General features: G+C 35.7%; 1 protein-coding gene across 1 annotated transcript; it reads left to right on the top strand.

Annotated features, from left to right (window-relative positions):
• The first annotated feature begins 723 nt into the window (after window positions 1-723).
• cwc15 (CWC15 spliceosome associated protein homolog) lies at window positions 724-11,832 on the top strand. The gene is made up of 7 exons (XM_056457680.1): window positions 724-901; window positions 2,516-2,656; window positions 2,782-2,888; window positions 5,812-5,918; window positions 6,005-6,112; window positions 6,303-6,454; window positions 11,541-11,832. Exons 2-7 carry the CDS (start codon window positions 2,526-2,528, stop codon window positions 11,668-11,670), a joined length of 735 nt encoding a protein of 244 aa, XP_056313655.1. The 5' UTR covers window positions 724-901; window positions 2,516-2,525; the 3' UTR covers window positions 11,671-11,832.
• The last annotated feature ends 3,322 nt before the right edge of the window (window positions 11,833-15,154 follow it).

Genomic DNA, 15,154 nt, shown 5'->3' with positions numbered 1-15,154 from the left:
ACTTTTGCATTTAGTTACTTTCCTTATAATAACATTTGGTTAATATTTTTCCATTTATTTACTGCTGAGGATACTGACATGACTTACATTTTTTTATTATTAAAGTATTGTATTAAATTATATATATATATTTTTTAATGGGCAAGTGAAAATCTTTTCCAACTGGGATATAAAAAACATTTAGACCTTTCGACCTGTATAAGTCTAAAATTTCCTTCATAATGGTTTTAAAAAGTCATAAATGTAACTTGAGACCTGCAGAAACAAAAGTGAGAAGAATTGTTTGATTTGTATTCGGTTTTATTAAATCCCCCACAAAGTTCATGGTTGATGTGTTTGTACTGTATGTTGATTCAGTTTTTCTATTTATTCTTTTATTTGATATATTATGATTCATTTTTAAACAATTGTATGTCTTAATATTTGATTTATTGTGTGTTTGGCATTTCTGGCTGACTGAAATTGGCTGATCGGTGATGTTGCAACCGCACGGTGCTAGGTGTCAGTATAATCAAGGCTAACTTTGCTCTCAACAGAAACTTTATAAACATTGATCTTTCTTTGTGGTTGACAGTATATATATTTATCAATTATAAATATTCAACAACAAATCGCTAGGGTGGTTTGTAGTCAGTTATTATGCAAGAGGGGTGCGGAAGACTCACGTTTTACTTCAATGTTTGTCCCGCTGCGACTACCGTAACGTACCCACACACGTGACGTGAGTCTGTGTGCGTGTCGCGGTGGCTGATGGGATATCCGCGAGGGGCAACAACATCCGAGCTAATCTAAAAAAGAGTAATATTGGCGTCATTTATTTAGTCGTTTGAGGTTAGAACAATAGATTTTCGTCTTGATATATTTTAAAGCGTACGGTGGGATTTATTTCCTCCTACTGCAGGTAAGAGTTACAATTATGCAACGCAAAGTTCTGTTGAAAATACAAAACAATACTAACAGGTTAGCATTAATGTAAAATGTATGAAGAGTTATGCAGTATACACGCGATCCGGTACGTTTATTAAACAGTATACTTATAATCCTTGTGTTTAAAAGAAATTACGTTTAAAGCACCTCACTTCAGTTTTAGAGTTTAGTTTCAACGTATCGGTAAGAAACAGTAATGAATTGATTAAATGTCATCCTTGTTTAAATCTGCAAATGTGCTATTGGAATCAATAGATTAGGGATCACATGCATTGATTTCTACATATACAAAAAAAAAAGAAAACGACCAAACCATTAAGCATATAGTTAATAACCTCCTACTTCTATGTCGGAGTATAACAACTGTTATCTAAAACATCTTGTGTTTACATGAAATTTGATGAGTACTAACGTTAATGTATTTTTGCTATATTAGACACTTAATGATTAAGAAACATTTATGATAGAAAATCTAAAGTTGAATATTTAGTACAAGTATTGCCATGAATATAGACGATGTTGCTAGTATGGCATTCAAACTTAAGTGAATAAAAACTGGAAACTTGTCTCATTGAACTATGACTCATTTGTTCACCCCAAAATGAAAAATGAGTCACTATTTACACACCCTTTAGTAGGGATGCTCCGATCAGGATTTTTGCAGCTGATACAGACTACCGATACCTTGTCATGGTGATACCGAGTACCGATTCTAAAGCTTCAAGCTTTATAATGCATAAAGCACATTTTCCCTCTAAGTATAATTATTAAGTGGAGATCTCTCCACATCTCTTAACCATTTAGGTGTGGAAATGTCATGGTTAGAAGCAGCTTTACAGATTATAATAGATAGCACATATAAAAAAAAATTGTTCACTAACAATGCAATTTGGTAACATTGCAAATGATGGATGAAAAATTCAACATGTCTCAATCAAGAAATAGTTTAGAGCGCATATTTCATGCATAAGAAGTTAAAATGCACACCTGTAAATCCATTGCTTATGAAAAGGAAATATGCCTATAAACTACTGTTTATCGCAATAAGTCAATTACAAGTAATAATATTAATAAAAATTCATGTTAGTAATATAATCTTTAAGTAATTTATCAAATATTTCCAGCCAGGTTTTTTGTGAACTTTGAAATATTTAAAAATATTTCAATATTTTCTACTTTCAGTTTATAAATGTAAAAAGGCCTAAATACATGCAGTAGCTGCTGTGTGTATAACCCAGATGTGCACGTGCACCTTCCTTGGCTTGTAAACACATAAACAAACATTTGTGATCGGTTCATGAGATCGTCCAGATCAGCGAGTACCGATCGAGTCATTAAGAAAAGAAGATGGTAAGAAAGAAGTTATTTTAAAGCTGAAAACCTGTAACCATTGACTTCCATTGTAGGAAAAATGTATACTATGGACATCAGTGGTAATACGTTTTCAAAACATCTTCTATTGTGTTCAACAGAGTAAAGAAACACATAAACTGGTTTGAAACCACTTGAGTGTAAGAAAATGACAGAATTTTTAGTTATTGGTGAACTATCCCCTAAAGTTGATGGTAAAATAATGCATTCATTTCAGGTAACCGAAGATGACCACCGCAGCAAGGCCAACGTTTGAGCCTGCACGAGGAGGACGGGGCAAAGGAGAGGGTGATCTGAGTGCTCTGTCCAAACAGTACTCCAGCAGGGACCTACCAGGACACACTAAGATCAAATACAGGTGAAGCTGATGTCTCTTTAGCTAAAGGAACCAGTATTCATTCAAAATGTGTAATACTGTGCGTGAAAGTTATGTAGGATTTTTGCAAGGCAGAGAGAGGTCCATTAACCCATGTGTCACTGCAGGCAGCCCACTCAGGATGCTCCCGATGAGGTGAGAGCCCGTGATTTCAGACGCGAGCTGGAGGAGAGAGAAAGAGCTGCTGTCAAGGGCAGAGACCGAGGAGCGAGAGGTGAGGGAGTTTGTTTTCCTTGACCATAATATGCACGTACAAGCGGGTGCAGCCATTGGAATCTTATAAGCTTAAGACTTCCGGACTCATTCACTTCAATTGATTTTTAGATGTTAAAAACAACTCGTGTTGCAAACTAAGATTTTCTTATGATGTTATTCTTTTTATATATAGTCATGAACACTCTTGTTTGTATAGCAAGCAGTTTCCTGTCATGTATTTTTCCAAGTCATTTCACCCATAGGCAATGTGCTGGATGTCTTTATTTAATACCCTAATTAAATGAAGAAACCATAATCCTCTCTTGACTATATTTCTTAGCTAGAGTTTTGTTTAGGACCATCCTTTGTATTGTTTTTCAAGGCATAATTAGATTCATATCTTACCAAACAAAGTTTCTTGATGGTGTTGTGAATTGCTCTAGTCTGGCTCACGACACCAAACTCTTGTGAAATTCTAAGACGAGCCCAAAAAACCAGGGAGAACTTTCAGTTGTCTTCAAAGCAGAATCCTTTAATAAGAAGAACTCAGCGTGGCTGTGGCGTCATCGAAAGAAACTCTACTGTACAGCAGACACTAAGTTTTTATACATTTTACAGAGAGTAATTCATGTAAAGCATGCAAATGAAGTGTTGTAGTCGGCAGGGTAAATTGCCTTTCCAAGCCCAATCTCATCTGCATACAAGTACCCATTCACGATACATTTTAGCATTAAATTACTGTGTAAATGATGTTCTGGAGACAGAAACCGTCCGACCAGTTGACCGGCTTGAGAAGGAAACTGACAATTTGCATTACTTTGCAGACAGTCAGGGCTCAGGAAACCAAGACATTTTAAGGTCTGTCACACCCTAAAAACAACTTTTCAGTTATATATAGATTATATCAATTTATATTTCCACAGTGGGTTCTGCAAACGAAGCCAATGTTCACTCCAGTGAAGAAAATTAATAAAATCTTTTATTAATAGAATATATCCAGTGAAAAAGAAGAATAAAACACTAGAATAAAACAAAATCCTTTACTTTGTTCTCTGCTGCGAATAAAGGGCCTAAGACATTCAGTATAAAGAAGTTAATTAAGAGCACTGCTGGTTTGTATGCTCCAGCCTTTTTTACAGTATTCAAAGATTTTAAAGTTATAAGTGGCATACGTGTTACTGCTAATATGCTTGGTATAACTATATCAAGACAGCTTGTAGTATATCTATATCAAGGTAGCGTGTAGTATATCTCTAAATATATGAATCAACATTTGGTCAGTTTATCAGGGTTGTCCACCAAAGTCATCTTTTTTTTAGCTGGCGAAGGATATCTTTTCGAGGTAACGTTCCCATGCCTCTTCCAGGTTGTGATTGTAGCAATTGGTTAGAACTGATATCTGGACCGTATCCTCCTTTAGTGCCAGCAGATGGCACTACGCCATCAGTACGCCGTCTTTGATCTTTTCGAACTCTGTCGTAGACGCCTCTCTTGTCTCTTACACTTCTTCTCATTGCTAATGTCATTAAACCAACCAAACACTACAGCAACTGAATTGGAAGTTCAAAAGCGCACTTCCACATTGTAGAATATGGTCACTAGATTTGTTATTGGATTTGCCATTGTAGCGGTGTAAATATTTTTAAATCAGTAGTTGTCAGCTTAATTCAGTATCTGTATGTGCAAGAATAAAGTTAGAGAAGAATACGTATAAAATGAGAACAAAAATTGTAAGCATACACTGTTTAAATGTTAGATTATTTTATTAAAATATCAGAAAAAACACTAGACCTCATAAATTTGTCTGACTTATGTGCTGATGTTATTCCAAATCTTTAGAAGAACATTCAGATCTAGAGAAATATGTAATAAGCTAAATAAGATATTTTTAAGTTCCAGAGAATGGGCTATGCTAGTGAGATCACACACCCTCTACTTTTGGCTTGGTTTTATAGAAAATGGAGAAACATTAAAGATGCTTTAATTCAGTGTTTTTTAAACCACATAACTGGAAGACCACCAGCTCTGCACATTTCCATGTCTCCTTAACCAAACTCGCTTGGTTCAGATCATCAGCTCATTAGCAGAGACTGAAAGACCTTTAAAGCAACACTGCATTAATAGGTTGTGTTTAATTAGATTCCACAGAGCAGCATTATAAAAGAGGACTAAAATGTAATTATTTTTCTCAGCAATTGCTACAGTTCTCTTTTTTTTTTTTTTTTTTTTTTTAAATTTGACGGCTTTTAGCCTTGCTGTGCTTCATACTACCATGATAATAAGTTTGATGGTGCTCCATTCAGTCACAACATCATCCAACTATGCCTTTGATGGTTGTGAATATATGCCCTCTAGTGGTGAAAATTTAATGCTGTGCCTTTATCATCACATTTCAAATGATAAAAAGTGGCATTTTAAACTAAATATATGGTAAGAATCTCAGAACAGACAAGACAGGCATTTCTAGTCCACATGCACAGCTTCAAGTCTGAGAGTGATAAGCGATATGTGAAAAGTTTTATCTTTATGTTAATGTCCAAGCATTAATTGTGATCCCATTTTCCTTTAGAACACATTATCGCAACAGAAATTAAACTGCTAAACATATACCTGTGAAACTCCCTATTTTTAATGTTATCAGACAATGTTTTTTATCTGGAAAGACTTTAAATGAAATATTTTAAAATGTGTATTCTTCTGAAATTGCACAATTTTTATCAAAAGTAAACCTTAAAAACCTGTTAGAGTTTTAGCTTATGTTATTATTATTATTTATGAATTTTATCTGGTGTATTATTTATTGCTGATTGCTAGAATATTTTTTTATAGTTATTGAAAAGTGGTATTTATAAAATGTGGTAAACTTGATCTGCTTTTTGCCATGACATAGCAATAGAAGCTGATATGGCAATAAACTCAAAATTCCTCTCTCTCTCCTTTAGAACACACAACTTCCTCATCTTCATCTTCTTCATCCTCCTCCTCCAAGCGGCCACGTCTGGATCAGATTCCTGCTGCCAATCTGGATGCGGATGATCCCCTCACTGACGTACATGCATTTTCTAACAGACACTCAGGCATGGTTGCAGGTTAATTTTTTACTTCAGTTTAAGGATGAGTTTGTGTATGTTGAAGGATGAAGACGACTCTGGCTCCGATTCTGACAGTGATGATGACACTGCCGCACTCCTGGCCGAACTGGAGAAGATCAAAAAGGAGCGAGCTGAGGAGCAGGAGAGAAAGGTGAACCTCACTGACCATTCACCACCAAATGTTGTCATATCAAATATTGATTAGTTAAGTATTATCGATAAGTCAAGATGATCCTGATTATTTTGTCAGGGTATCTTTTGTTTTAATAACCATTAAATCCCTTATTTAACCTTAAAAGCAACAGGGCATTTTATTGAATTGTGTCTGTGTGTTTGTGAAGGAAAGGGAACAGAAGGCAGAGGAGGAGAGAATACGTATGGAGAATATTCTGAGTGGGAATCCTCTGCTTAATTTGGCTGGCCAGCAGCAGCAACAGCAGCAGCAACAACAACAACAAACACAAATCAAGAACACGTTCAGTGTGAAAAGAAGGTAACTTTAGCCACATTTACACCACATGCTTGAAGTGACCCAATTTTCATTTTTAGTTTGACTTCATATTATTAATGCATATTATTCAGAGTTACAATATCAAATATAAAGAATCAGTAAGACCTCAATTGTTCCAATATATCAGCAATCCAATATATTCTGCGTCCTGATTGGCTGTAGACCAGTGGTTCTCAAATTGTGGTTACATGTACCACTAGTGGTACGCGGGCTTCCTACAGTGATACACAGAGGGATCAAATATGTACATGCTACGTATATTTCAAAATTGATAAAAAATGACTTCTATATGAATATGATGACATATAGCCTGTATTTCTGAGGTCCAGGCAACATATCCAGGTGTCGATGAATTGGCTATTATATGTTAATATTTTACATTTACAGTACAGGAGTTTTTTTTTTTGTACTTTTTAAGAACAGTAACCTTTTATTTTTTACTTTTAAAAGCATATTTTAATTTAAACTTTGACATTTGTTTGTTTTTTATATTTGTATAAGCACAGTACAGTCTTAATGTTATAATGTTTAAAGTGGCTGACAATGATACATATTTGTAATAATAGGAATTAATCAGCCTCGCTTTGAACTGTGCAGTGCTGTAGCTGCTTTATCAGGCCTACTATGTTACTGTATTTCAATATTGCTCATTATGGTGTTACTTGGAGAGACGATTCTTTTCTGAGGTGGTACTTGTTGAAATAAGTTTGAAAACCACTGCTGTAGACAATTGTCAATCAGTCTCCTCTGTGTCTCCTGTACAGTCCAGAATGTGTTTGGCTTGCCAAAAAAGGGTTTTAACTGTATGTAGCAAGACCATTGTAAAGGGGGACATGGGCGTATTTTAAATTTGTAAACATAGGTTTATATCAGGGTATGCACGACAGCGCCACAAGTCAGCGGCTGTCTGCGGTGCCCAGCTACGACTCAGGACACTGTTCATATTTCTGAAGAGAGCGCCATATGAATAATTTAATTTTAAATAACATGCGAATGAGTGTGTACAGTGTGTGTAACTTCCAACTGTCATGTGCGCGGCTTACCCGCTGTGCGACCCCATTAAGGATGGAGTCAGCTTTAGTTTTGTGGATGAGTGACTGCAGGAAAAAGAGCATTACCCTGGAATTACGCCAACATTATCTGCACAAAAGGTAAAAGGATTTATGAACCTTTTGCTGACCGATGAATGTTTGCGCCTGACAACAGGTTTTGATCTTTGGTTTCATTCTATAATACTGGACTTATTTTTCTACGTAGGTTTAAACTTTGAGAGTGTTTAAACGTGCTGTATGTAAGTTATGCTAAAGAGCATGTTGTAGGTTAGACACCTCAGTGAGTCAATGTGCGTAAGAGTAAAGTAGGAACTAGATTTTCTTTAAAATATACGTTAAAGTTTATTATTAAGCCATCTGGAGTCCTTTTTAGTCATGAAAATTTACTTCCGCATCTGAAAAATCACCACACTGGAAGTGACGTCTGATGAGGCACATCGCGCATATACACAGTATGAAGACAACTGATCGCGATGTGCGTTTGGTTGCCAAGATAAGATATTCTGAGAGATTCACACAAACGACAGACCACAGCCATACAATTATAAGCCTCTGGACAGACCAGCTGACAGAACAGCAGTCAGAGATGTGTAATTGAACTGTATTGTGAGGAGAACAGAGCTGGTTCTTGGTGAGACCAGTGTTGGCTTACAGACAGATATGTAAGTTAACGAAATCTTATCTGGCAATAGCAAAGCTAGTATTGATCATCTATAAGTATTAATACTTAACTGTGCATTTAACAGAGTTATGCCACACCTATTTTTTCATTGTAGATAAGTGAATACAAAACACAAATAATACAGAACATCTGGAATAATGCAGAAACATGTAAAGAAGGTACTAGAAAATCTTTTTATTATACAAAAGGTTTTCAGAGCTTTTGTATTAAAATAAAAAATACCATCAAATATTAAAACAATTTAAATAAGTTTTTTTAAATATGTGTCTTTTTGTCTATTTTTTTTCATTGGGTATAAGATGATCCGTATTGGATCGTATTTTGGCAAAAATCCATAAAAAATACAAGTACAGATGTTACTGTATAAAATATTTACAAAAATTTGATTAACAGATCTGATCTGCATTTATGGTTTAGTAAACTTTAACCCTAATTCAAGTTCAAATTCTAATGCAACTCAAGTTCAAGTTTTATTTATATAGCACAAAATCATAAGCAGTGTTAATACCCAACATTTTTACTCTTTATATATGTATAAGTATATGTGTGAGTGTGTGTATAAGTAGGTCACAAACATAATACTGAAAGAAAAAATATCATCTGACCCATTTAAATGTAAAGCTTATTAAAATTATTTTTCAGTTTGTGGGCCAACATTTATGTAGGAACCACACTATCATGTCTTTAATGTGTGCTAAATTGTGAATGCTGTGTAAAAAGATGCCGACAGCCTCATCCTTGTAAACACGCTGGAAGGAAAGATCTAGAAAGGAGAGCAAATGTTGTGAACAGTTCTGCATTCTTGTCGAGTCTGTGATGACCTCCAGTATTCCACCATCAGACACGCAGTGAGGGCTGATGCATATATGCTAGGGAAATAATGCAAAAGTTTAAGTCATTGTTTATTAATAATGTATATTTTAAAATTCAGCATATGATTTTAAATATAACATAATACAGAAAACCCAACCACACTTGCAGACCCCTGGATAGTGAACTGCAAACCATCTCACAAATAAACAGTAGATTGTACCCCATTATAAGTCGAGCTTGTGTGAACAAACTTTAATTTTTCAAATGTTATTTGTTTTTCTTCTACAAGATGAATATTCCTCATATGTGATTAAAAGTGCCTTTCCTCATTGACAGGACAGAATACTCTCTATCTCTCTCTCTCAAGTGGTTTCAAACCTTATTGACAAATAATCATGCTTACTGACTTCAAAGTTGACAAACATAAAAGAAAAACGAGTTGTCTTCCTGTGTACAGTTCTCGTTTTCATCGAGCTACATCTTCGACTGATCCAGGAGTGTGTTTCGCCGTTTTCGCATCAGCTTTCAGTCTTATCGGATTCATCCCATTTCACAAACCAAAATAGCAACAGGAAACTTGTGGACTTGATATGCTGACAGGCTGGAGTTTGTGCAACTCCCATAAACGCAATAATATACCACGATGATGATAAATTACGCCAAAACTAACAACCGTTTCTGCTATATGCTACTCTGCCTCACTGTAAACAGCGCGCCTGTCAAATAAGTCTCTGATCTGACGTCACTGGGGTGGTTAGAAAAAAAGCAGACTTTCCGGAAGTGCGAAAACTAACACGTTTTCTTTCAAATTTGTGCCCTTGCACTTTGTAAAACATTTTAATATGGTACTTCATGGTATAACAGAGTATTTTCACAAATGATTCTACCTTTTTTTTTAAAAATAGTTTTTTAACCTACAATATGCTCTTTAAAGCATGAAAATACTATAATATGCTAAGTGAACGTACATATTTATCTGAAAAGCAATGCTGAAGTCACATATTCTGCTTTGAAAATGCGAGTTATGTGCTGGAATGTCTGTCTTTGTTTTGGTTCTTTTAACCCACCCAATGTCAGTTATATTACAGCACCCCGGGTTGCCTTGTTGGAAACAACTTATTTCATTCCTTCAGAAAGGCTCTCAAAGCATGTGCCCCTGACCAAAATGTGACCTCTAGTGGACAGTAGCAGAGTGAAATGAGACACAGATTCAGAGTTCCACATGAGGTGCAAATAAGAAATAGTATAAATATTACGAGAGTAAACATTAGGTGAGCAGGTTACATTGTAACCCAGAGTCAAAACGCGCTATTTGACGAGATTTGCAGTGAAAAGCAATTTGGCCGATGAATTCACCAGACAAAACATGAAATTTAAATACAGCCGCACTCGCTTAGGAAGTGGTATAAGGTTTATAATCTAATTAATACATATCAAACCTCTTTAACATTATTAAATGTACACGCTGAATCTTTGTGTTGGTTTTGAATCATCCATCAGCTGGATGGCAATAAATGTCATTTAAACTCATTTTGTTAGCATTTATCACTGAATAAAGCACATGAGGTGTTTCTAATATATCAATTTGAGGTGTTGGTTTGAACAAAAAACTCCTTTTGGTATGGAAAATATTCCTTCTATCACGTGCCGTTCTTCTACCGTTCTTCTATCATTCGCCCCTGTTGGTCTTTAATCTGGCAACCTGCGCTTGCATTTGTTTTAATCCAGAAATGTAATACCTAGTTCAACCACTGGGTGTCAAACTTACATACCGCACATTTAAACGAGAGAGAAGTGTTATAAGCTTTAAAACATCTATAATAATTGTTAAAAAATAAAGCGGATGACTTTGTGGATTTCACCTGTTGTGGATTATTTTTAGAACGCAACTCCCGCAAATAAAGAGTGACCTCTGTACTCTGATTGGTTTCAGTTTTAATGTGTGAAAATAAATTCTATGCGAATCAGATGCATGTATTTGCATTTTGTGACAGGTTTTCACCTGTCAATGCAAGTCACACATCATTAAAGAACGGTAGCAAATAATCTTAATAATCAGTCAACTCTGATGCTGACATTTCAGATCAGGATCCTGCATAAGTCTTAAATCTCATATACAAGGGGAAAAATGTAATGTGTCAGTCCACCCATGTCAGTTTAAACTCTTGATTTTAAACTTTTACCCTGTTCTTTTCTATGTCCGCTGTCAACTACACACAGCTTTGTTAAAAACACACAAAATACTCGTTCATGTAATGTTGCTTGTGTCCATTATGTTGAAAGGCTTAGAACTGAAATGTTTGAAGGAGTTTAGAAACAGTGCTTACTGGTAAAAAAAAAAAGAACTCCCTTTGGTGTGACTTTATGGTTCAGCATTAAAGAAAGCTTGATATGGTCATTTTAAAGTAAAGTGCAGTTATAATCAAAGTATCCAAAGTGCTAGAAGTGCTTTTTCCCCAGTATAGTTTAAACAGACTCCTTTCAGTAACACGTAAACATTCACATTTTTTGTGTTTGGCAGGTGGGATGATGACGTTGTGTTTAAGAACTGTGCTAAAGGAGTGGATGAATCTCGAAAAGAGAAGCGCTTTGTTAACGACACCCTGCGCTCTGAATTCCACAAGAAATTCATGGAGAAATATGTTAAATAAAAGATATCCTGTGTTGGAATTGTATTTCAGCCATTTTTTAAGAACTTTTGTTTCCTCTTTAGTAAATATGTGCTTTATTTTAAATTGTGGCGTTTCTGTTCTGCTGTTAATTAGTTGAATTGGAAATAGTATCAATAAATGGAATAAAAAACTGCTGTACTTGCATGTGCTTCACTTTTACTGTGTATTCTTGTGTCCATAATGTTACTCTGAATGACCACGTAACCTGTTCGTCCTAAATATGACATTAATTAAAAACCATTCATGTGTGCTCTTTTGCTGCTTTAGGCTATAGTGTATTGTTTCTGTCCTCTCCTTTCATAAAAGCAGAGCTGGCTTGAGAAAATTGAACCGCGTCCAACCTGACATGCATTCTTTCACAAGGGCTTTCAATTATGCTCCTGTCTGTAATTTGAGCTGTCATTTCCAGCATGCTTTATACTCTCCATTCAAGTCAGTTTTATTTATTTAGGACATTTAACAATAGTGATTGTGTCAAAGCAATCATACAAAGCGACATTCCCCCAATGAGCAAGTAACGGGCAACAGGTTCACAGAAAAACTCCCTTAATATACCAAGTGTGGAACCGAGGCCAAAAAAGGGAGCCAGTTCTCTTCTGTTTACCCTCAATACTTTTTACAAAGACTTGTGTGATTATATCGTCTATTAGTAGCCACAACCATTTACTTGGAAAGAAAACCAGCTGTGAAGGATGTGTTTAGCTGTCCTGATAGCAAGCCAACAGCTAGTAACTGCATTAAAATGGCTTGTGGTAGGAAATGCTCAAAGAAATAGTTCTCTCAAAAATCAGAATCATCCCCTTTACTCACACTCAAGCTATTCTAGTTGTAAATGCCTTCTATTGTTCTTATGAAAAGTGTTATATTAATTGATATCTTGGCTTTTTTTAGAGCTTTGGATTGGTGCCTGAGTTTATGCTCCAAAAAACAATAGTGTGTAAATTAATTCCTTCTGAAGTGAATTGATGGGGGGTTAGCACTGTCGCCTCACAGCAAGAAGGTCGCTGGTTTGAGTCTCAGCAGGGCCAGTTAGCATTTCTGTGGTGTTTGCATCTTCTCCCTGTATTTGCATGAGTTTTCTCCGGGTGCTCTGGTTTCGCCCACAAGTCCAAAGACATGTGTTCTAGGTGAATTGAATAAAATAAATTCACCGCAGTATATGAGTGTGTAAATGTTTCCTAGTGATGGGTTGTAACTGGAAGGGTTGTAACTGGAAGGGCCTCCGCTGTGTAAAACATGCTGGATAAGTTGGACCTCTGATGAATAAAGGGACTAAGATGAAGGAAAACTAATTAATTGATGGGCGTTTGTAAGAACAATAGTCATAGCCTATTTAAAACTTCATAAAACATTACCTTGGGTTCTAGAAACTTCTATTCACGAGAGTTGAGTTAAGGTGTATGGCATAGGCGTAGAGGCAGTTGGGAATTTATGACCTGTCTTTGGGGTGTTACAAACAGAAGTGAATTGCTTTAACAGCACTGTAGATTCTGTTTTCGGATCCATCTTAATATGTTTCATTTGTACTTATCTAAAAAACTGAAGATACACTTAAAACAAACTCGATTTGGACTTCTAGTTCTGTTTCCTTTCGACATTCATCATTTTCACTTTTTCTTCCAATAAAGGTTCCATAAGGAAGTGCATTAATTCCATATAAGAGCCATTTTCATTTTCCCAAAGAACCTTTGAGTAAAAGGCATTAAAAGAGCTTCGTGTGAATAACCTTTTAAAGACAATAATAAGACGACACATTTTTGGATTGAACAGGTTCTGCTGGTGTTCAAGGTTCTTCATTGGACCCTCAGAACTGTTAAAAATAAAAATAAGGGAACAATGCTTCCATAAGGACCCTTTGACATCCATGGAACCTTTTTTTCTTAAGTTTCTTTAGATTAGAAATGTTCACCAAATAAATGAGGGCTTTTAAGCAGTGTTGGGGAAAGTTACTTAAAAGTAATGCATTGCTATATTGAGTTACTCCCCCCAAAAGTTACTGGTTGCGTTACTTTGTTACTTTTTATGAAAAGTAATGGGTTATGTTACTTTTGAGTTACTTTTTTCATGCCTGAGGCTTGATCTCTTTCAGAACTTGCAGGGGGTTTTTTTTAATAGAGGAGATCTGCATTTAACGACACACTGTATAACCCACACCTTCATTTATCTTTAAAAAACACAAATTAAAAAATGAGAATAATGTTACCTTCTGAGAACGTCCTGATGCTATACATGCCGTATATCCAGATTAATGAAAGTTATAGCAATGTGTTTGCTACCTTTCTACTTTTGTCTTATTAGTTCATTAAAATCACTGTCCATTGAGACAATCCCCTTCTCTTCCATGTGTTCAAAATAATGAGAATACTTCTATATTAGAAGTGTAAGGCTCTGCCATCTTGGTTTCGGTCGGTTCCCGCAAGGAGTTCCTTCTTTCATTGAGTGTGATTCATCGTCATTACACTCATTTTAATTCATCAGTTTATTTTTTAAAAGCATATTAATTATTCTAAGTAACTCGAGTAACATTTTTTTAAAAAGTAACTCAAATATTACTTAATTGTTTAAAGTAATGCATTAATATTACTTTTGTAACGAGTAAAGTATTACATAACTCCCATTACTTGTAATGTGTTACCCCCAACACTGGTTTTAAGTACTTATAAAATCAAAGAAAGGCTTTTTGTGGAGCCTAAAATGGATCCTCTATGGCATTATTGCAAAAAAAATAAAACCTTGATTCCTTCGTGAAGGTGTGCAGCTGCAGCGATTGAGGTTTTTAATTGGATTTTTTAGTTTTTTTGTTTCAGAAGACATTCATTAACCCACGATAGTTGTAAGGATAACTTTTTTCCCAGAACTTGATGCATTATTCATTGCCCTTGGAAGCAGACAGGGTATTTTTAATAGAACCCCTGAAAGAGGAATTCACTTAGGTTGTCCTGTGAGTCAAATGAAGGATAGATTTCATTTTGGAGTCAACAATTGATTGAAGACAAGTGTTAGAAACCCACATGGAGCTCCATGATGTTTTTTATATGGACGACATTTGTGAAACCCTACACTTGTGCACATGTTCTTGTCAGACCTGTTCTGTTGGCAGCTGTCTGGCCCATGACCAATGACCCTAAAGTCATTATTCACAAGTCCATGTAATGTTTTTTCTTCACACAATAAATGTGAATCAACAGAGGGAGTGTTTGACTTACTGAACTATGTGTGCTTTAATGTCTAAAAGTTCTTAGCTCTGACGTGTCTGGTTGTGTAAGTGAGCTAAAGGAAAAACTGTTTGGCAAGACTGCGTGTGTAAAGGAAACACCTTCTGTCTGATATATTCCCACTGAAAACTCAGAGGTTCCTCCTCAGCGCTGCCCTCTGATTGGCTGATTCTGGCGGGTGGGCCCAAAACGAGGCTTACTGGAATTGCGGCTGCAAAATACAACCAATCAGCCAAAAGAGACACAGA

Source organism: Danio aesculapii, chromosome 5 (genome assembly GCF_903798145.1).
Source record: "Danio aesculapii chromosome 5, fDanAes4.1, whole genome shotgun sequence".
NCBI lineage: Eukaryota > Metazoa > Chordata > Actinopteri > Cypriniformes > Danionidae > Danio > Danio aesculapii.
Note: the sequence above shows the minus strand (reverse complement) of the source record. Positions and strands in the feature narration are given on the sequence as shown.

Bases quoted from the DNA above. Each gene is read 5' to 3' on its own strand.
- cwc15 (XM_056457680.1), top strand. From the start codon at position 2,526: ATGACCACCGCAGCAAGGCCAACGTTTGAGCCTGCACGAGGAGGACGG. The intron at 5,919-6,004 runs GTACATGCATTT...TGTATGTTGAAG, and splicing joins CGGATGATCCCCTCACTGAC to GATGAAGACGACTCTGGCTC. The intron at 6,113-6,302 runs GTGAACCTCACT...GTGTTTGTGAAG, and splicing joins CTGAGGAGCAGGAGAGAAAG to GAAAGGGAACAGAAGGCAGA.